The sequence below is a fragment of the Sceloporus occidentalis genome, unplaced genomic scaffold, assembly GCF_023333645.1.
Source record: "Sceloporus occidentalis isolate IW3139 unplaced genomic scaffold, rSceOcc1.0.p SCAF_62, whole genome shotgun sequence".
Lineage (NCBI taxonomy): Eukaryota > Metazoa > Chordata > Lepidosauria > Squamata > Phrynosomatidae > Sceloporus > Sceloporus occidentalis.
The window spans coordinates 1,750,876-1,773,681 of record NW_028317042.1 but is presented as its reverse complement, the minus strand read 5'-3'; the positions used below and the strand labels follow the sequence as shown (position 1 = coordinate 1,773,681).

At 37.6% G+C, this 22,806-nt stretch overlaps 1 protein-coding gene across 1 annotated transcript in view; it reads right to left on the bottom strand.

The window, feature by feature from the left end:
• Positions 1–21,967, bottom strand: part of LOC149287280 (protein arginine N-methyltransferase 8-like) — a 34,925-nt gene extending 12,958 nt beyond the window's left edge. Inside the window, exons 1-5 of the mRNA XM_089493058.1 lie at positions 21,899–21,967; positions 11,934–12,128; positions 6,954–7,109; positions 5,333–5,396; positions 63–205 (exon numbers count right to left, since the gene is read on the bottom strand). Coding sequence (XP_089349184.1) covers positions 63–205; positions 5,333–5,396; positions 6,954–7,109; positions 11,934–12,128; positions 21,899–21,967 — 627 coding nt within the window. The remainder of the gene's footprint in view (positions 1–62; positions 206–5,332; positions 5,397–6,953; positions 7,110–11,933; positions 12,129–21,898) is intronic.
• Between the last annotated feature and the right edge of the window lie 839 nt (positions 21,968–22,806).

Below are 22,806 nucleotides of genomic sequence, written 5' to 3'. Positions count from 1 at the left end.
GCAATGAATCGCTCACTGATTTTTTACTCCAGATCTTTAAAAAAAAGAGGCAGAGAGCTTACCAGCCATTTGTCACGGGCAAAGATAACTGTGTTAAGCATGGATTCGTAGAACAGACAATAGCCCATCCATTCAGTAATAATGATGTCCACCTTCTCCACCGGTAACTCCACTTCTTCTACTTTACCCCTGAATATTGTAATGACTGGAAACAGATTCACAGGAAAAAGAAACTGTTTAATTTTATTAGATATACCACTTTTGGATAGCGGCCATCTTAATGTATCTATTCACCAATTGTTATTACTTTTGAACGATATGAACAGCCACGTCCCAATCTTGGCAAATGGAGAATGGTAAACATTTTCCCTACAAAATAGTAACAATGGCAAGGGTTTGAAGGGATAAAATGATGATCTGAGAACATTAAAAGGGGCCATGGGACTTTTGACAGATTATTTGTAGAACAACATGAAATGATGTTCTACAGCTCTAGGTAAAACTCCAAAAACAATGAGATGCAAGGATTCGGCGTAGGCCAAAACCCTGAAAATGTGGGAATCGATTAAGGTCTATTGGCCTCCGCTTTAGTCAAGCCAGACAGAGCCATTTTTTGGCCCAAGCCCACATTGGTTCATCTAGGCAAAGTTGTCACCCATCCGATATTTTGGAATATGGCTTCTGATAATATCAGAAGTTGGCTTCTCATTCTAGTTGCTCCAAACTTAGATTAACCCCATTGTCTTTAAGGGGTTAAAAAAAATACCAACTTGACTTTAGCTTGGTATTTACTCAATAAAGACGATAGAAACAAAGTTACTAACGTCACAGTGTCAATCTTCTGATGACGTAATAGCCTGGCCTCCAGGAGCCAAGTGGGATGTGACACCATCATGTCACCACACAATGTGGGCAGAACATGACACGCGATAATGAGACCGCTGTGCAAAATGGGTAAAGTGTGGTATGACATCACATATCTATGCACTGACAGCTCGGATCAGAATATTGGTGTCTATGGTTAACAGGGGTGTTATATCATTGATGAAGGCTTTAAGGTAAATATTTCTATTTTGATGAAAATACAGTGTTTGATCAGCAGCCTTGGGGCCAGAATTGATGAGATCGCCGGATTATGAACATTGGGGTTAAACGCGCTATTTTTGTAGCTCTTCAACACGAGGGAACCCAGCATCTCCGCTTTCGTTGTATAAATTTAGAAGGTGACAAATATTATCATTATTTGCTTTCTGAGAAAATCCTACAGTAGATATCTAGGTGGTGAAAAAAAAAGTATAAATGAAAATATAGAAAAGATAAAATAAGATCTGACAAAGAGAAGCTGAAAATAATATTTCTGCCCAACAACGCCTGTTACAATGTGTATTCTTTTGCAAATAAATTATTCTTTTTTATTTGTATAAACCGGGGGCGTTGTTAACGCAACAAGCTCCTCAAAAGTCTCCGAGGGGCTCGAAGGTTTTCTGCTGAGACTGAAAAGAATCATTGATCAGTGTGATTTTACTTATTGAAAATGAGAGTTTAACAAATTCCCACGCGCCTTCCAAATGAATGTCTCTCCTTCCCACCCACTACTTCAACAGTCGTGGGGTATATGAAGCTCGTAACACCATAGACATCCACGGGAAGAGAGAAACAAAATATTTTCTGGCACCTGAGCATCTTGTTTTTCTTTGTTCATGTTTGAAATGGCGTGAGGAACATGTAGCCACCTGACCGCCATGACAGCCAAGCAGCCAATGGCTTGCCAGGGGATTATGGGAGCTGTAGTTCAACCACAGCTGGAAAGTCACCAGTTGGCTAAGGAGATACCTATTCAGGTTCTGGATTTCCAGTTACAGTAACGTTAGAACGTTCTATGGCATACATGTTTGGCGTGAATGTCTCATATCTGGTGGATTTGCAGAAGCACCAACTGGAAAATTAGCATAAATGTAAAAATACTTATTATATAATATATATAAAAATATATTGGCATCATCATTTAACATTGTCGTGTAAGGATACACTAGTGGTGTACTATGTCATTTATTAGCCATTATTTCCAATGTTTTTTAAATTAATTTCACAATTTAAAAATAAGAGTATTATTAAAAAATTAACCACCCTCTAAGTTTCCATTCATTCTCAAATTGAATGTTTGTTTCTCAAACAAGATCGTTATGATCTCATCTTGATAAAGAGTTGTCTCAAATCCAAACTATTGCATCGTGTATTCAACAATGAATGGGGGGGGTCATTATATATATATATATATATATATAAATATATATATATATATATATATATATATATATATATATATAATTTAGTAACTCTACAAGGGCATGAGTTCTAATACGAAATGAAACTTGAAGTACAGCTGACTGCCCCCCAACACCTTGCCCACTTAGTAACATACGCACCAAAACACACACTCACTACAACAAATATACACACACTAACACATATACACACATACCCCATCACACCTCAATACTGCATATCAATCACATCCTTACCTTGCCTAGAGTTCTTCCTTATGGCTACTTTTTCACTGCGCAAGTGGGATCAGCCCTCCCGTGATGTTGAGGATAAGAATTTAATATTTTTTGTTCACAAACATGCAAAGTCCGACGTTCATAGCGGTCATCCGTCCATCCACCCACCCACCCATTCACCAGAGATTCCCGTTGCTGAGTTCAGGAACACCGGACGGCCAAACGTCAATAAGTAATTACTGCCCTATTGTGCCACTTCTTGTGCTTTATCCACAGACAGCCGTAACTAAGCCAGATATTGGTTCTTTCACCCGAGATGTTCTTAAAAAAAGTAATATTTTAGAGAATATGTAATTGGTTATAGCAAGATTCCTTCAATAAAGGATGATGATGAACTAACCACACTATGCCAGCTAGATATGCAGTATAAGATGATGTTATATGTAAAAATAATAAAATAGCTTTCTAATATGAGGAATATATTAATGTGGAAAAATGGTGCTTCTTATAAATTGAGTGACAGCACTTGCTAATGTGAAAATTAAACACAGTACTAATTACCATAGAGGCGTACCTAATACATCTTTGGAAACAACAAAAGAACATGTAGAATACATTTTAATCATAATGTATCGACGCCGGTATCCTAGAAAAACAAGAAAAAGATTAACTCTACAGTCCTGGATTATCTGTAGTGCACGTTGAGCTCATGTGGGCCAAAATGTAGGTCAACAAGGAAGAACCATTTTTGTGACAATGAATAACTCATCTAGCCTGAGAACTTCAACTTGCATCAAGTTAACAACTTAGGCCGAAAATAATAATTAGATTGAATTAATAAGAGGTTTAATTGGTGTCGATGAATTAGGAAATAGTAACCAATAACTTATTATAACAATATTTTCAAGCACTTAGCTTTAGAGTCAGAAGATAAAATTGGTCTGCATAGTATTAATATAATTAGTAATTAATAGAGACTGGACATGCTATACATCTAGCATACTAATAATGGGACATGGTATACAGTTGGATGGATAGGTGAGTACAGGGTGTACAATTAAGGAATGCTGGGTAGAGAAGAAAAGGACCTCCTGGCCCCGGGGGGAATCTACAGCTGCCCCCCAGCCCATTGCTCGCCTAATAACTAACATTCACATTAGCACACACACTTACACACACTCACTATAACACATATACACACACTCACACTAACAAACATTTACATAAACACTACTCACTCCATCTACAATACTAATAATGTTATATGGTACATATACATCTTTGTTTATTGTGGTGATTCATATATAGTATGATGGCAAAAAATGGCCTAAAATGTGGTTCAACAAGGTCAGAAGCGGTCATTTCCATAGAAAATAGGACCCATGGCTGTCCTTCCTAGTGGTTCACCTTGGGAACTAGTCACTTTAATGTTCTAGGCTAAGTGGTGGGTCTAGAATTATAAAAACCAATACAAATATGAATTTAAGGAAATTGAGGTTTATACAGGAAAATGACAAGTGAAGTTGTTATACATTAATCCTTCTTTTATCTTGGTTTATTCATGACAGAGCAAGATTAGTTTGGCAAAAATAGTCTGAAGTCTTGAAGTGTGTCCAGAACAGCTTGTCACTTGTCTGAAGGCTTGTAGCTTCACCCAAAGAGATGTAACCCAACCAGATTGTGAGCTCCACTGGACTCATTTCAAGGGCTCAAACAGAATGCCAGCTCTTTGGATTAAACTGCGAGACTTCTGACAGATGGTAAGATCTTCTGGATCTATTTCAAAAGCAAAGCAGAACGCTAGCTCCTCAGCCAAAATAACGTTGCTTCCATTCTGTTGTAGCCCTATCTAATCAACTTATTTGAGCAGATTTAAGACTGGGCTCCGATAGATGGTAAAAAAGGGGTAAGTTTGTCAATGCAACAATTCAATTGGTTTTGGTCCAACTCTAAGCTTCTTGAAGCAATAAAGATATGTTTAGCCTGCACCATCTTTCTCTGTCTTCTGTAACCCGGGATCGTTACCTACTAACGCTGATTAATATGGGTCACACTATTAATGTGTTTCCATAATAATTGGATCTGTTTGTATGAGAGGCTGGGGCGAGTGAAGGAGACACGGCAGAGGTCTTGAGCTTTAAGCCATCCCAGAGCTGCCCAAGTAGACACCATAAGGTGTCCCAACTCTCGTTTGACCTGCTCAGTAACATTGAGATGAAACATTTAATCTTAACAATTTAACTATGCATGAACACATGAACAAGAAGTATCCTCAATGAGCTGGTCCAGACTGGGAATAACAAGGCGGCCCTGGCCGGCAGTCACCCAATGATGTAAGTGTGGCCGTTGGCTGGATATGACCGGCTGCATTTTCATGCCAGCCATATCCACACTTATCGAGCAATATCGGGCAGCAGCCCGCCAAGTTACCCCGTATAATGTTGGTATCATCTTCCATATGTAATAATGTATTACATGGGGCCAAGAAAAACTACCACAAGACTGGGTCAGCCTAATAATTAGATTTATAGCATGTTTTAAAATGGTTCCAGTGCTTAGGGAGCCTCATGGCATCCTGTGCAAAAAAACCCCATAAAATCCTAATAATTTTCTAAAAAACAAGTATCGCATTTTTATTATAATTAATGTAGTTTTTCAAGATAAATGATTTCCCTGACTGCCTTCCCATCCCATTTGTAACCATGTAATTATCTGTGTAGCATTAATTAATATTAAAAGTTACTTTGGTGATGGACCAATTGCCCCCCCTTTAAAAGGTCTTTTTTCCATGTGTTCCGTCACAATAATACGATAATTTTTAAATATCTTACTGTTGTCCAGGTGATTGGCCTTGATAATTTTTTCTGAGTAATCTGAAACACTGGAGCATTCAATCTAAACAGAAAAAAATGGGAAAAAGACCAAACTCATCATATGTATCGAAACTATTTAAGGGCAAAGAGCGCTGGTGAATTTATGTAACTTGTGGCCCATTATGGATAGACAGTGTGTGCAAACCATGGCCTAAAAAATGGTTTTTTTTTTATATTTTTGGTACATAACCTCAATTTACACAAAGTGATTAAGACTGGTATGTTTTTTAGAACATATCATTATGTTACTAAAATCAGGAAAATATTTTTTTATTGATTTAAGAAACTAATTTACGAAAGCTTTGGATACGCATTAAATTATCCTAAAGAAATTAAGGAAAAACGTGATAAAAACACAGGCAATCAGGAATGGCTAATTGGTTCTTTTCTGCAGTCACTATCTACAATAGTTCATCTTAACAGTTTTAACTACTTACAGAGCAGTATTGCTCTATCTGTCTAAACATACATGTACATTTGTAATATATTTTATTAGCTTACTGACAGATTTTGAGATAAACTCTACATTATCTAGAAAACCCTAATCCCACTTAATTAAATTGTGGTGTAAACAAAGTTTACGCTTTATAAAAAAGTTTACAAACTAAAATGTAGCTCAAATGAAGCTATTATATAAATCAAATCAAACATGATCACACAACTATTAACTATTCGGGTGAAAGGATCAGAAATGAATGATCACAAATTACTGCCAGATTTTAGCCTTTTTTAGGACATTGAGATAAACGCTACATTATCTAGAAAACCCTAACCCCACTTTATTAAATTGTGGTGTAAACAAAGTTTACGTTTTATTAAAAAGTTTACAAACTAAAATGTAGCTCAAATGAAGCTATTATATAAATCAAATCAAACATGATGACACAACTATTTACTATTCGGGTGAAATGATCAGAAATCAATTATTAATTATCATCGCTCGTACATGTTTAACATTTTTCAAAATTTTCCCCAGAATTAATAGTATTTGAAAAATAACAAAAAGGGGCATTTTGGGTGTTTTCATGCCCCCCAGGGACCCTCTCCTGTCTTGATGCATAAAAAAGAAACAAGCAAGGGACTTAAGTGAATACAAAACCCGAGAGAACATTTGGAAGTATTTGTAAAGAAGTGTTATAATGTATCGATGGAATCGATTGTGGAACAATATTAAGGTCGCGGGGAGAAACTGAAATGGACAGTGTGCTCAGAACTCAAAGATATTACAAGAGCATCTTGGGCTACTGACAGATCCGATCATGTGACTTCAATGCCTATCATATGATTTTAATGCCTATCATGCGATTTCAATGCCTATCTGCTAATAGCCCGTCTGCCTTTTGGGTCTTTATCTATACTGGGGGTTGATTCAGGGACATGTGGCATTAGTTGCGGTGTAATTCACCTTTTGATGTCAACTCATTAATTATACATTATCATTGTCACATGACCTCATCTAAAAAGAAGAACTCACCATCTACGTCATGTTGCATTGTAAGCTGAGATGCGTTTCTAAAGAGCAATTTATGGGGTCAAAACATTATAGGTGGGACAGCAGGCAGGAATGGAGGTTTCTTACCCCATATACTTTCCGTGCGCCTGCCTTTGCGGCAAACATAGAGAGGATTCCGGTGCCGCTGCCAACATCCAAGACCACTTTATCCTTAAAGACATGTTTATTGTGATACATGGCGTTTCTGTACGTTAACGTGCGGACTTCATCCTTCAACATTTCCTATAAATGGAAAAAAAAAGAAAGAAAGGAATAATTGACTATGTTTTTCCGCAGTGAAACCAAAGGCTTCTAATATATATTCTTCTTAGAAATACAATACAGTCCTGTATTCTATACATTCTTGCACTTGTCGCTTATACTGAAAATGTCTTTGCAGAGCTATGTAGACAATAGCAGTACTTCAGGTCAACACCCGAATCACCCGGATCGCGGCAGCGGGGTCTTGACACGCCCCACTCCCCGCCCATTTCCTTTTTAAATGGGGTGTTTCCTGCAATGTCAATGTCCCTGAAGTCAGCAGGACCGCCCACCAATGGCAGTGGGACCGCCCGCTGACATCAGTGGGCAGTCCTGGCCGTGTCCGGCAAGTGATATACATCGTCGAGATACTCGGAAACAATGTTTTTCCTGTGAGGGTTTCTTCAGGATGCAAAGTGCAGACATGTAAAAAACGTTGAGCCTTTCTTGGCTTGTAATGTTTTAGATAACATTATATTTTTACACAATTATTGTGTGTTTACAAAATTTCTTTTATAAACATGTTTTGTTTTATCTGAACATTACTGTGACTTTTGGGGCCGTAGAAAACGGTGAAGCCCTCATACGCCCTAGAAATAACATGCCACTGCCCCTGAAGGAGATGCCCCAGGATGCCTGGTTCCTGAATCTAAGACGAGACCAACGACTAAGGGTTTGAAGTTTTATCAGGAACCGAACGGAAGGGTTCTTATCTGCCATCATGAGGTTACGCCAATACGTCTATTAAAATTCCAAACGTTATTAAGCTTCCCACCCCGTAGAAAAACCGACAACAAATCAGTGTCTTACGCGTTTCGCCCATTTGGGCTTCATCATAGACAAATGATTCTCACACGAGGACCCGTATTTAAAACAAAGTTAAGCCAATCACCATGAAGTTAAGAGTCATGATCATTTACATAATGTTATATATTATTATTATTTATTGTTTTATATAGCGCCATCATATTCCTATATATATATATATATATATATATATATATATATATATATATAAAACTATACATATAAAAGAGTTTTAATTGGCGTCTATTTAGTTTCATAGTTTGTATTTTTATATTTTGGGGATTTCTATGCTATACGTACAGACACATGTAAGATAAGGATGTTTATATGTGTAGCATGTATGCTACAGAGATAATAGACTGAAGTCTATATTACAATATGCAAATGATCATGATTGCTGTGCAATATCATGCATTATTCACTATAATGGATGTTCTGAAAGGCAATTGGCTTAATTTTGTTTTAAATACCGGTCTTTGTGTGAGAATCATTTGTCTATGACGAAGCCCATATGGGCGAAACGCGTAAGACTTGCAATCTTGAATCGGACGGTGTGTTGCGTAACCGCTGAAAAGCACTGCTAATTTTGTTAATTCCGGAGGGGAACCGTTGCAGCAGCCCCCGATTGTGGTCCTACAGGACAATTATTTAAGTTAATCAGGAAAAAGCATAACAATGCATTCCAAGCGGACTTAAAATAATTACACGTTTAGTTTTGCACAATGGATAGATTCCCACAGGTCATCGTTTTTTGTTGATTTTTCCAAAAAAAAAAAAAGATTAAAAATACACTTTAAAATTATTGATTTTTTTCATTCAAAAGCAAGAAAAAAAAAATATAAAGCCTTAGGCAATATCCAAAAAAAGTATTCAATGGGGAGTAATGCAATTATTTTAAGTATGAGTCTCCGAAAATTGCTTTTGAAGGCAATATTGTAGTAGTTAGTGGATGAAACGAAATGTTCATTGTTCTATAACTAAATAAATACATCCTACATGGTTTATGTATTTATTACTCTTCTAGGGTGTAGTAAATATATGCCCCAATCAGGGCTGTCTCACCCTCATGGACACTCATGGGAAACCAGGGCCAGACTGGGCATTAAAACCAGCCCTGGAGATACCGTATTTGTTCAATTATAAGACGACCCTGATTATAAGACGACCCCCCCAAAATGTGAATATTAATTTAGAAAAAAAAAGAAAAAGCCTGAATATAAGATTACCCTATAAGAAAAAAGTTTTACTAGTAATAATTAATTCACATGTAAACTATTTTTTCATATTTAATAAAACTATGAGAAAAATGTTTTTTTGTTTTTATTTCCTTTTATTTGCCATCCAGATACACGTTTTATGCCACTCTGCCCCCAGATATGCCTTATACACCCATATATGCCGCTTTGCCTCCCTAACATGCAGTTTAACCCCCTATTTGCCACTCCCCCCAGATATGCCTTATACCCCCTATATTCCACTCTGCCTCCCTGATATGCCTTGTAACCCCCTATATGCCACTCTGGCTCCAGAAAACCATTGAACCCCCCTATGCCACTCTTAACCCCTCCCTCGACTTTCCAGTGTGTGTATACATGTGTGTATGTATATGTGTATATGTGTCTATTGTTAGAATGGCTGTGTGTGTGTATGTATTCCCCCGATCAGCATGTCTGTGCCATCTCTGCCCCCCCAAATTGTCAATTCCCCCAAACAGATTGTCAGTGCCATCTTTGTCCCTAAACATCTTATCAGTACACCCAGATTGTCTGTGCCATCTTTGACACCAAACAGCTTGTTAGTCCCCTAAAACAGCCTGATGTGCCATCTTTGCCCCCAAACAGACTGCCTGTGCCATCTTTGCCCCCAAACACTTCCATGCTGATACAGACTCCTTCACAGGTAAGCATACACATTCATGCTCACATACATTCTCATTCTCATATACATACATAAATACATACATACTCATACATCAGGCCAAGAATAGTGCATAAGTACAGGTGGAATAAGAGTTCAGTCAATTACTATATTACAGACGTATTATAACTTTATGAGTTTGAAGGCAGATTATGAAAGTAACAACATTTTTCAAAATCTCCGCTTTCCATTTGAGTTGGTGCCAGATATTAGTGCTATTGATTCACATTTTTTAGAGCACTAAAACTTTCTATATGCTTTTGGGTAGTAGATCAAATTTCTACTAAGTAACAATTAAGGTCCTCCAGGTTTTGCACTTCCTCTTTGAGACTAAATTAAATTAATTAATTGAAATATTTCAATAAATGGTGGTATAAGCGGGGGAGGGGTGACAGCATTGAGCAAGTCCAACTAAGTGGCGAAGTAATAATAGTAACTAACTATCCAGTCCTGTCTAGAACATTTACAGAAGGGCAAGGTACAGACAACCAATGAAAGAAGCATATGAAAGATCCACTCAGGGTGTACACTCAGCCTTAAGTCAGTGTTGCTTTATGGACCCCAATGTGAGTAAAACACAAAAATGCTTCAAGAAGAGGTCTAACATCAGTTAAAATCAGTGCCACCAAAGGCCCCCCTCACCAGCCCTAACATGGGTATTAAAGAAGGGCAGCTGGTGGCCCACTTTATATAAAATATATAAACCTATATAAATAGGTCACATTAGAATGACTTGGCCCAGTGGCCAAACTCCGCAAACATGGCCAATAGCATCTGAGCTTCAGACCTCAGCATATCCTTGCAGGAACACTCTGCTTCTAGAACATGAATTTTTAGGGATCTGCGCTACATCTACTCAATGGGGTACTTCTGATCAGGCCAAGGATATATATATATATATATATATATATATATATATACATGCCCACTAGTAGGTACTTGCATCTGTGTGTTTGAGCATGTGTATGTTTTATATTAACATATCCACGCTCCAAGCGGTAAATGGCAAATCAAATGTACTCGCAGTACGGAAAAATTGGATTTTATGCTCTGATCTGATGCTTTAGTGTATCTGTTAAGATTTTACTGATGTCTGCTTTTTATACTCTATCTCCCTTTCCAGGAAACAATTTGCTTCGGACTGATATCTCTTCAAAAAGAGCAGTAAATCTCATCACAAATAAAATGTTATCACTAGATTTTTTTATTTTTTTTATTTTTTTCCAAAGACATATGTTTATAGTAGTGAGTCCTATTTTGATCTTTACCTTTTTGATACCCCACTCCAGAGCCTAAAAAATTCCCTTCAATACACCTCTTTGTTGTTGATGGCTTCATGATATTGTAATATGCGTACAAAAAATATTTTCTTTTCTAATTCCGATATATTTTGTTAGTATTGTACTAGGCAAGGTACAGATCAAGCAGCCAAGGTCATTCAATGTCAACGTTACAAACAAAACACTAACACATGATGATCCTCTCTCCATTAACTTTTCCTTCCCTCTCCTTCACTCTCTCCCTCTCATCACCTTTCTCTATCCCTTCTCTCCCTCTCCTTCACTCTCTCCCTCTCATCACCTTTCTCTATCTGTCCCTTCCCTTCATCTCCTATTTTTGTCTAAGATTAGAAAGATATAATATAATTTTTTTGATAAATAAAATACCACAAATATTAAATTAACTTAAGGTCACATTAATGAATATACGGTCTACGCGATGAATAGGTCCAAGTCATTTACGACGTATACTCAGTTTGAATGTGTAATATATACAAAAAGATACAAAAAATACTTTTTAATATGTTTACCGTATTAGGTATCACTGTGGTCTTTCTCGGTTTCACTTTTTATAGACAAAAGACAACAATGTCATTTTTAAGGAAATAAATGAAGAATGGTCATTATGCTTTTTTTGCTTTGCAATAAAATTATAGCCATATTAAAATGTAAATAATAATTAAGAAAAATAAAATCAATTTAGCTTTATTTTTATAATAACATAGAGATATGTCATAGACAAGCTATATAATAACAATATAAAAGGAATAGAATCATTATACTTACACGTGTTTGTTCTTACCTCATGAATGCCAAAATGTGCATAAGAGTCAAAGTAATAATCTCTCGATGTCATCTCCTCTGGATTTAACAGTTTTGCCATTTTGCCCCTACCCGGGCAACTTGGTTGTATAGGAGTATGTATAACATGTTGCACTGATTGTATTGGCTTCGGAATTACCACTGGCTGGACAGGCGGGGAGGGACCGCCACAAACCTACAAAAAGTTAATTAAAAATTAAAGTTAACAGTGAATCTGAAATTCCCTTTAAACAATAAATATAACAAGTCCATTTTTTTATTTAAATCCCTTTTTTTTCCAACAAAACTAATTAAGTTGATAAATAATAGTGTTTAACCCCTTAAGGACAATGGGCGGTCCCTAAACCCATTGAAAACAATGCATTTTGAGCCTGTACATGTACAGGCTTTGTCATTAAGGGGTTAATATAATATTGCATGAAACCATTGGGAATCTGGTCCTTAGGCAGCTGCAGGGTTCTATATAAAAGTATTTAAACCTGGAAACCTTGTTTGAATATGTATGTCCATAGTCGAAAAGTTGGGGACAATTCAATCAAGAGAGACCTGAGATGTCAACTCCCTCGCTTCACTAATTCTTATGAAGGGGCAGCACTGCCAGGTTCCTTCAGTTAGAAGGGCTGAGCTAGCCCTGAATAAGGTATAATTTTAATGGTCGATGAGGCTTTGGTGAAATATTACTGATTAGAGTATGAATTATACGGGAAGAACCAAGGTCTTCCTACAGCAGAAGCTTGTTGGAGGTGGACCTTCACAAAGTTCAGGACGACCAAAGAGCCGAAACCACAACTCTCCTGCAAACGTTCTTACCAACTCATCCCTTAGTAAATAAACCCCATAAGGAGTATTTCTTTAAAGAGGATTTCACTGTGTTTTATAAGTGATAATGCATATTTAAGTTATGTATGAGTTCTAGCCATATTTGGGACATCTCCAGGTTTTGCCCAGAGACTCCGGATGAAGCGCCACTTCTCCAGGTCTCAGAGTCATGGCCCAAATTCCCCAGGATGCTCCCAACCCACTCCCTACCAATTTCCCCTCCCACCCCCATACAAAGTTAAATAGTTTGGGGCTATAACTGCCCACAATATGACCGGACTTATATCATCTGTGCCCCCGAGGAGAATGGGCTCTAGGTAGCTGGAGCCTAGAAGTTCACAGGTATGGTGGTGGCCCTAAGCACCCTAAAAACGTGTAACAATGGCAATATATTCACTTATGTAACTTTCCATACCCAAATGTACGAGAGTCAGGAAAATGCAAATCACCAGCTTTTATAGAAAAATGTAAAAAGCATAATATTCACGTAACCCTCTGTTGTTTCAGCCAATAATAAGTTGATGGTGAGCTCCTCTACAACCCTCCTTTTGAAATGTTCATAAGCAACTTTGCCCTTTCAATAAAGGAAGATTTACTACGGGACTCTCCTTCCGGAATTCTTCTGAGCCTATAATCTTATGGCTGTTTATTGTTTCATTCTTCAAAATTACTTGGGTAACATCATAAAAGCAGAAAGCGAGCTCTTTTCGTAAACCGTCGTAGATGGGCACATTGCACTAAATGAGTCTCTAAATCCCTTGTTACTCGATAGAGCCGATTTATCAATGCGCCTGAAGGGAAATACGGTATAACGCGATCATAACGTTTCTCCTCTGAGAAACGTATTCAATATTAACCCCTTAAGGACAATAGGCGGTCCCTAAACCCATTGAAAACAATGCATTTTGAGCCCCTACATGTACGGGCTTTGTCATTAAGGGGTTAAACCGGTATAGTTCGGTATAGAGTAGTTATAGCCGGATCGGTGTACATCGGATTTGCACGTAATTTGTATTCCTATTTGTACACGATGTATTGAACAGATATATGAAATCTTCATCTCACGGCACAACCATCCCAGGGAACTTTCTCAACGAACTGATTCTGAGACTCTAGAAATATTAACCCTTTCATATCCCTTTATGAAAAAATGTATGTAGTGACCCGCCAAATGGCTCTAATGCCGGACCTCGTGGTATTTGAAGATACACTTAATTGACTCACCTGCATTCAAGCAGAAATATCAACATACATAGTGGCAAAAGCACTAATTATGAGTCTTAGATATGATCACAGCCGTGTATCAAGGGAAGCTCCAGCCGGTGGGGCCCTGAGAGTGCTTATCAAATTAACACCGTTATGATTTTAGGCACAGTGTGTTATACTCTGCGGATAATTTAGGAGTTTCCTCTTGCCTCTTGAATTTATGGTAAACCTAAAATTCTCAATAAAGAATTAACCCCTTAATGACAAAGCCCGTACATGTACGGGCTCAAAGTGCATTGTTTTCCATGGGTTTACGGGCCGCCCATTGTCCTTAAGGGGTTAAATGCGTATCAAGCCATGTTTTATTTTCTACAATGTTTTAATAGACAAGCCACAGGAAATATTTTTCTTGACAAGCTAAATGGGATCTCGAGTATTCACTTCTGAAAATGCGGCTGGAATTGTCAGCTCGGCTATACCTGGCCATCCAGGAAAAATGAGTATGTCAGGAGGTAAAATGCGTCGACGCAGATCTCATTGTCTTTCTGTCACTCAGCCACATTCCGATACGTATCTTCGACATTTATTCACATTATAGCAAACGTGATTCCGGAGTCAAAATGAATTCCCAGAATATGACCAAAAAACATGATTTTCTTTAGTTTTCATTACTTTTAAAAGGCGAGATCCGGATGCTGGAATCATTATGGGCCATTAGGCCTCTTTACTATATAAATATATAAATACTTTGTTATAATTTTATATACTGTTATACAGTATTTATATATATATATATATAATATATATTATATTTATATCATAAATAACTGCTATATAACATAGTTTGAGTATATATTTTAATTTGTCTGTTTTGTTACAGGTGGACTTTTTTTTTATTCTTTTGTTAAAGCGCCCTAAAAACACGATCCTGTCCTTATATTTTACAAAAAGTTGTTGAAGCATGTGACAACAAAAGGTTAATCCCATTAACACATATATATACAGTTGTGTAGGATATTTATGTCTCTTGATAATATATAAAAATAGATCCAGAAAGTGCAAATTATCCTTGATTCCTGCGAAAATGAATGCGAGTCGATGGAAAAATGAGAGGTGATGTACTTAAAGATAAATGCCATCCATCACTATGTGGAGAGCGGGTTGACGGGAAGCTGACGGGAAAAGATAGCTTTCCCCCTTATCGCTGGCTGAAGTATGGGTTTTTTATAGACTCACACATCGCCTTGGTTGGCACTTCTTGACACCCATTGTACCATCTTGACACCTTTTATCTCTTTAAGTTCAGTTTCTAACAGTAGGGTTAACCATACGATTGCAGCTTGGAGACCATAGATTATACAACCTTTGTCAACCTAGGAAATAAAATATATTTTTGTTTTTAACCCCTTAAGGACAATGGGCGGTCCTAAAACCCATTGAAAACAATGCATTTTGAGCCGTACATGTACATGCTTCGTCATTAAGGGGTTAATGTTTTTAACCGTTGTTAAGGTTCTGTAGACCAAATAGAACAAATAGTCCAATCATTTTTATTTCATGAGACTGCGCACCCACTCGCTACCACTGTGGCATGTACAAGAGGGTCATTTATTTTTAAGGAGGAGAAATGTTAGACAATGATGTCATAATCTAAACCTCGAGAGTCAGAGGCTTAGATGTAATGTTCCAAAGTCCCAATTTAACATTCATTATTGATGTTAACTAATGGACTGGAAAAATGTATATCTAAGATAGAAACTGCTCGAATTGGGTAAATGTAAATTAAAAAGTAATTTATGCCATCCGAAGAACGCTGCCTTCACATGGACACATTCTATTAGGCAGACAATCGCTTGCCATCAGCAGGAATCTTACATCGTCCATCAGGCTAGAAATCCTCCAAGGTACTTTTTAAAAAAAAAAAAAAAAAAAAAAAGATAATAATAAATAAATACCCTGTCTGTTGTGTTTAAAACAAATGCCTTTCCTAGACACCTGGATGCCACAACTCATTACTTTTTTTAAAAGTCCTGTTGCACAAACAAGTGTTATCTGGCAAGTTGTAAACTCTAGTAGACAAGCTGTAAACACCTTGTTATATAACAAATTAGTTTTTTTTCAGTAGGTTGTTATTCTTCTCAAGTCTATAGAAAATCCAATTTTTCTTACCACACCTTTATACAAAATTCTAACGGGGAAAAACAAGCCCAGGGTCATCAACCCTGGCCACCCATTTCTTCATTAAGAGACTGGATTTGATGTATGTGACATCAGATGGCAAAAATCCTATATAATGGGTCATCTTGAAGCATACTTGGCATTCCGAAAGGTTCTTCAGTGCCTTCTTGGGTCCTCATGCTTAGAACCTCACCAGGCTTTGTTACAAAGGCCAGAACGTACACCACCAACATCATTCTGCTTCTCATGGAATGCCAAGAGCATCACTCAAAGAGCTCTGAAGAACAGGGGCACCAGGGGCCAAATTATAGAGGGCAATTCAAGGTGTCGCTAATTGACAATGAATATAGACTTACCATTTATGGTGTTAATATCACATCATATGGCATTCTAGAAGTTTTACAATGAAACATTTCTACTTATTTTTTTATTCCGCTTCTGCTCAGATGATATATCTCAGGATGCAACAGACCTCCCTTACTTGATCCTTTAATAATTAACCTGAGTGTAAATGGGAAATTTGGTTTAATAGCAGGCAGACTAAAAAATGAAGTCCAAAGGTGGTGTTGGAAATAGTAGCGGGACATATAGGTGGATTAATATTATTTTATGTTAGATGACAGGTGCTCCACAATCTGTGTCCCATCTCGATACAATGTACCCGTGAATATTTGTTACTTAATGCACACATGACACTTGCCAAGAATCAACCAATTTATTTGTTCCGACAAGCTTGGATACATTATGTATACGAATTATTAAATCATATACGCAATATCAAAACAATTACATATGAAGCAGAATGTTCAGTTTTAAATCATTAACCTAGCAAATTAAAAAGCAACCATCCCAGACCATCTTGATGAAATTTCATTATTCAAACCCAATTTTAGCTAAAGTGCAAACTGCAACAAGTATGTACTGTAAGTCTTTAAATTAATAAAGGTAAGTACCACACAGGGGAATAAAAAAATATAGTCAAGGAAATCACAGCCATATCTCCTATCTATACATCCATAGGTACTATGAAGTGCTCTGTATGCACTATGGGATGGAACAAAACCACTGATTTATAAGATACTAGTGAGGTCTGAACTTACCGGTATTAAGGTTTCTTCTAACATTCTAGATCATTGAGGCAATTGAACTTTTATCCATGAATAAGTTTAGTTTATTAGAATAGTTGGGCTGTCTTAACTGCTTGGCACACTTGGAACTTGTAGGACCAGCGACATGATAGGCAGAACCTTAATTATCTGGTAATGGGCTTTAGACTTTACTCACTCTTTATGCTTTATGGGTCCATGACAGGTGAGCCTATTGCCTCATGCACAAAACTAACTTCCCAAGACATTTATGAAGTCTATTCATTAAGTTTCAAGCTAAGGCAAGTTGCAGTTGAGTTGCTCAGGCCACCTCCACCTGAATACTGAAATTAAGTGACTTGTCTATTCACTTTGACCACCATTCAAGCCAACTCAACTCATGTTCTCTTAATTGCCAATGTGTGAGTAGTTATCAGAAACATATAGTCTAGTCGGATAATTTCCACTTCTACAGTAAACCAGCTCTACCTTGAAATACTCGCTCATCAAATTCAATAGGCTTGCCAAATCACCCACTCTACTGCCAATTCAACAGACTCACATGACCAAACTGCCGACCAACAGTTTGACTTAAAAACTCAATGACTGACTGACTCCACAGAAATCAGGTGCAACCCAACATCAGTCAAAGTTGACAGCAGCTCCGTAGAACTCACTGTGGGTCCCACCTAGAGTATTGTGTACAGTTCTGGAGAGAGTCCAGAGGAGGGCTACAACAATGGTTAGTGGTTTGCAGGATAAAATAATCAAGACTAATTGATCTCAGTATGTAGAGCTTGGAGGAAAAGGGAAAGAGAGAAGAGCAAGCAGTCTTGGTCCAAAACTAGAGGGTCAAAGGCTGATATGTTATGTGAGTTTTACTTTACAGAGAGAATGGTAAATAAATTGAACAGTGTCCCAGCAGAAATGGTGGAGACCACTCCAGTGAGGGAATTTAAACATGGGATAGACATTGGGCTGTCCTCACTATGGAACCAGACTAGGGACTGGTAGGGGGTTGAGTCCAGGAGGAATGGTCAGACTGGATGGGCCAGATGATCCTCAAATTCTATGTTTCTATGTAATGTCTAGCTTGAGAGCAATCCAAATTTGTGAATAGGCAAATAGCTGTTTGAGCAGGTTCAACTGAGTGCTGTTTAGAAGTTATGCATTAAATCAACCAACTTACCTCTGTGATTCCACTAACCAATAGAACCTTAGTTCACGGAAATGCCTAAATGTATTAAAATGAATTGTGCAAAAACTGGAGAAAAATATGAAGTACTTCACTTTTTTTTCATTTTTAGTTGATAGCTTTAACCAAATACTGACCTATTGATTGATTTGGTTGTACTTGATTGAATTTGTCATAAAAATCTCCACCGTGGCATGTCCCACGGGCTGAAACTGGAAACTCATTACAGAGAAATCAAACAAAAGTGGTGGTAGTTAATGGTCAAAGTTTTTTTCTCCAATATTATATCAGTAATAATGAGATTAAAATGCCTAACTGAAATATGAGACCATTCTCATTGTACTCTTCAACATTTCCCTTAGGAGAATTTAGGCATCCTATAGGATTTCTTGCTTCTATGGAATACATATTATTTTTGGTTCTTCCAATAAGTAATGGCTTCTCAAAAGATAGCTGGGTCTCCAACACATATTATTAGTAGAAAGTTATTTATTAAATCCAAAAAACACAAGTGCAGGTCAATGTATAATTTGTTCCACAGTGAATTAAAGGGGCACTGCAGAATTATCATATACACTATAATGCATAAGATAGCTGTGTGTTTGATGGTCTCCATTGAAAATGCATTTGTCCCTATTCCTTCCCCATAGCCACTTGGCTTGCAGGAGATATTTTAGGGTGAAGGAAAGATGGGATCCAAATTATTGGTGGGCATATTACATTTATTTATAGAGCACCAATAGGTTCTGTAGTGAGATTGTAGGGAGAGTGGGAAAAGAACCCCCCCAAAAATTAAAATTGCAATATACATTACAATATGCAAACTGACAACAACATTAATGCATATTAAGGTATACTGGTAAAGAAGGAGAAGAGTGCCCTATTCTTATGAGCTTACAATCTACTGGGACGGAACCCAATATTTCCTACTTGCTTGGTATTTTTTGTGAATGTTTCCCTTTTACCATCTATAAAGCTACCAGACCCTCTCATAATCTCAACATAATAGGGGTAGATAATTATGCTTTCCAAGTTTTTAAATTAGAGGCATTTTCGCTATTTATTTTTTAGTAAAATTTTAGTTTCTGCCCGTGAATAAATAAATTACACATAATATGGGCTGAAATGAAGAAACAAAATATAAATATAAATCAGATTTTGAAATAGTTAAGTACAATTCTGCATCTGAATATCTTAAGTAACTGGTGCAGAGTGCATATGATGCCAAATCATAATGGTAAGCATATATTTAATCCTTTGAGTGCTGGCGGAAGGAACAGTACATCACAATGTAATTCATCGCCCCCCCATCAGGCTCTACAAAGGATTTTTTTTTCTTTATTGACTCTTAAGGGTAAATGTAGAAATTTAGAGAATTGTGCCATTTGTGCTTTTGCATCTCCTGGAGTGTTTTATGCTAAAGTCACTTAAAAAATATTACCGTATTTTACTGAATTGCATTAATGGTATGAAGGATATTCATTAAAAGGGAAAAAATGGCTTAGGTTTATTTAAGGTGAAAATCAGTTTATGATCAAGGGAATTGCAGGAGTCTATTTATTCTACTAAATCAGGATGAAAGCAATGAATCTCTATGACACCAGCCGCATTGTGAAGGTACAAATGCTGAGTCCTCCCCCCACCAGTAAGTCCTGCAGCAGCCACTCTAGGAACTGCAGCACCATGGACAGCTCCTCATCTGCTTTACAGCTGTCAATATGCTCTACTCCCCAACCCATGCCAGACACCCCCCTCCATAAAGGGCAGCCTTTACCCCCATGCACTGCTGGCCAGTTCTTTAACCCCAATGGCAGCATGCATTAACCCCCCTTATTTGCAATGTGAAGAACACACCAATTTAATGACACAGCAGCTCCATACATTGCACAAACTCATGACCAGTTCTCCTTTAACCAGATCTATAGGGCTCCATAGATTTCACCCCTATATATATATATATATATATATATATATATATATATATATATATATATATATATACAGTACCCCAGTGGTAGTATGTACTGCCCATTGTGTGAATGCACACAATAATAATAACCCTCCAAACAAGGACAGCACCCCAAGAAAGGACAGCACCCCAATAACATAATACATACCCCCTGCACTGAATCCTATATAACTATACATTAACTGTTTACGAAATCATTCATTCATTCAATCACGAATCCACTTCCCAAGGATCACTGATTCAGACACATGTCTCATCTCAGCTGGGTTGTCTCCAGATCTTTATCTGTTGATGACCCATGAAAGGTGGTTTAAGCCACCTCTTGATGTTCTGCTTCCTACTCAATGAATACTCATCTACACATTTAATGAATGAAACCCCCCTCACTCCTACTCTACTAATACCCCACTCGTGGAATGCACTGCCCTGAGTCACCTCTCCCCACACACACCACATACATTCCCACACCGAACTCAGCCTCCAGTGAGCCCTGGACTCACCTCAAGTGATAGCACCCTAATAAAAGCATCTCCCAAATCAGTGAAGTCAACTGCCCCAGGGAGTGAATGCAACCATGAGATAAATCAACAACCCCCCAATTAATTCAAGGTACCTTTAGATCCACCAATATATAAAAATTGTCCATTTAATACAGCCAACCATCAGCAGAATTCACAACTCCTACTAGCTAAATGCAGAGCCCCCTCCACTCACTGAAGCAAAGCCCCCACGACTCCCACCATCTTCTACATCTACACCTTCAGATCCTGCATTCAGTAACATTGTTTCATCTTAACCCTGTGAAGGACATTCTGTAGCATTACTGCTGCATTTCTTCCAGCCCTGCCAAGATCTCATATCTTACACACACCACACATTCAGGGGATTTAAATGCCTGCATTATAATACATTAGATGGGAGGAGGGTGGAAAAGGAGTTATTGGAATCATGTAGTGCGGTATCATTTTACTATTAACCCCTTCTGCATCATAATGTTTCAAACCCCCGCTAGATGCCTCCTGGCACTTAAATAGCTGGCATCATCGCACAACACCAAGATGCAAGGCAGATCTCTAAGGAAATAACCAGCTAATTAAAGTCATTTGAAATAAACTGGAATCAGGATCTAGCACAGGGGATCTTCTCCTACACTAATCAAAAACACATATCTAGAATGATGGTCTGTTTGCAGTAAACAATATGCTCTGATCTGGTACCCACGTTGATGCAGGTCTGCCCAAGGACACAGCGGGGCACTTATTTTAGAATAGGATGCACAAAGGGTTAAAATTCCCTTGATCTGTGAGATCTCCTTTAAGTTTCACTCACAGTCAGTGACACTAGTGGGTTACAACACAAAATCAGACCCCCCCCTCCTGTTTCTAGATCACATTGAATTGCATGCACACTCACATTCACCAAAGTTCACACTCTTCTCCTCAATCAGAAACCTAAGATATTCTTGTGAGATCTTCATGAAAAGTGTCACATACCTCTATATTTTCTGCCTCCGCCATCTTTCTCCTAAGGAGCAAGCAGCGGGAGGAGTGCTTTATTCCCATAAGAGCCAGTGAGTTTTTCTTTTTTTTTTTTAAAAAAAATCCAAATCTAGTAGCAGAATCAAATGTCTTCTTCTGTCTTCACCAAACCTTCTACTGCGTCTGCTGCTGGTTCCTCTTGTGTTAATTTTTATCCTTCCACTTAAAAGTTTGTACTTTCTTGTCCTTCAGACCTTGTCCTCATTAAAATATATATTTATATATATAAATTGTCCCAAATCTTCTGTAGTTGGATGTTCTGGATCTTGGTGGGTCTTCTAAGGTCAAAGATTCTGCCTTCAGAACTTGTCCATAAGGAAGGTCCTTCTGATCTGACTTGGTTTGCGGAGCTGCAAGGAATGAAGTCTGGTTATGATATCACTCTTGTATCTTCTGGGAAAACTTGGTATCATACCAAGTATTGTTTATTACAACAAGCTGTATATTAACACTTCTATCTTGTGGCCAGTTATCATCCTACGTGTGAGATGAAAAAGAAGACAATTAGATCTTCATCCAGAGATGCTTCTTAACCCCCTCTTCACTTGATGTTGCTTCTGAAGAAAAGGATGTCCTGAAAGTTTTATTACAAAAAAGCTGTACTTTTTTTTTCTTGTAATGATCTAGATAAGCCTATGCCTATTACAGATTGATTTTCTGGGTCAGCCTATTAACACTTTCGGTTCAGACTGTTCCTGATTGGAGAAGCATTCCTTACCCTTTTGCTGCTGTTGGTGACTATGTATAAGAAAGTCTGATCTACCAAAGCAATTGTATGTTCCTACCCTGGCTTAGTATAGAGAATACATTGTTTGATGCCCTCTGGGAATTTGTGCAGCTGAACTAACCCTGTTAGATGTTCT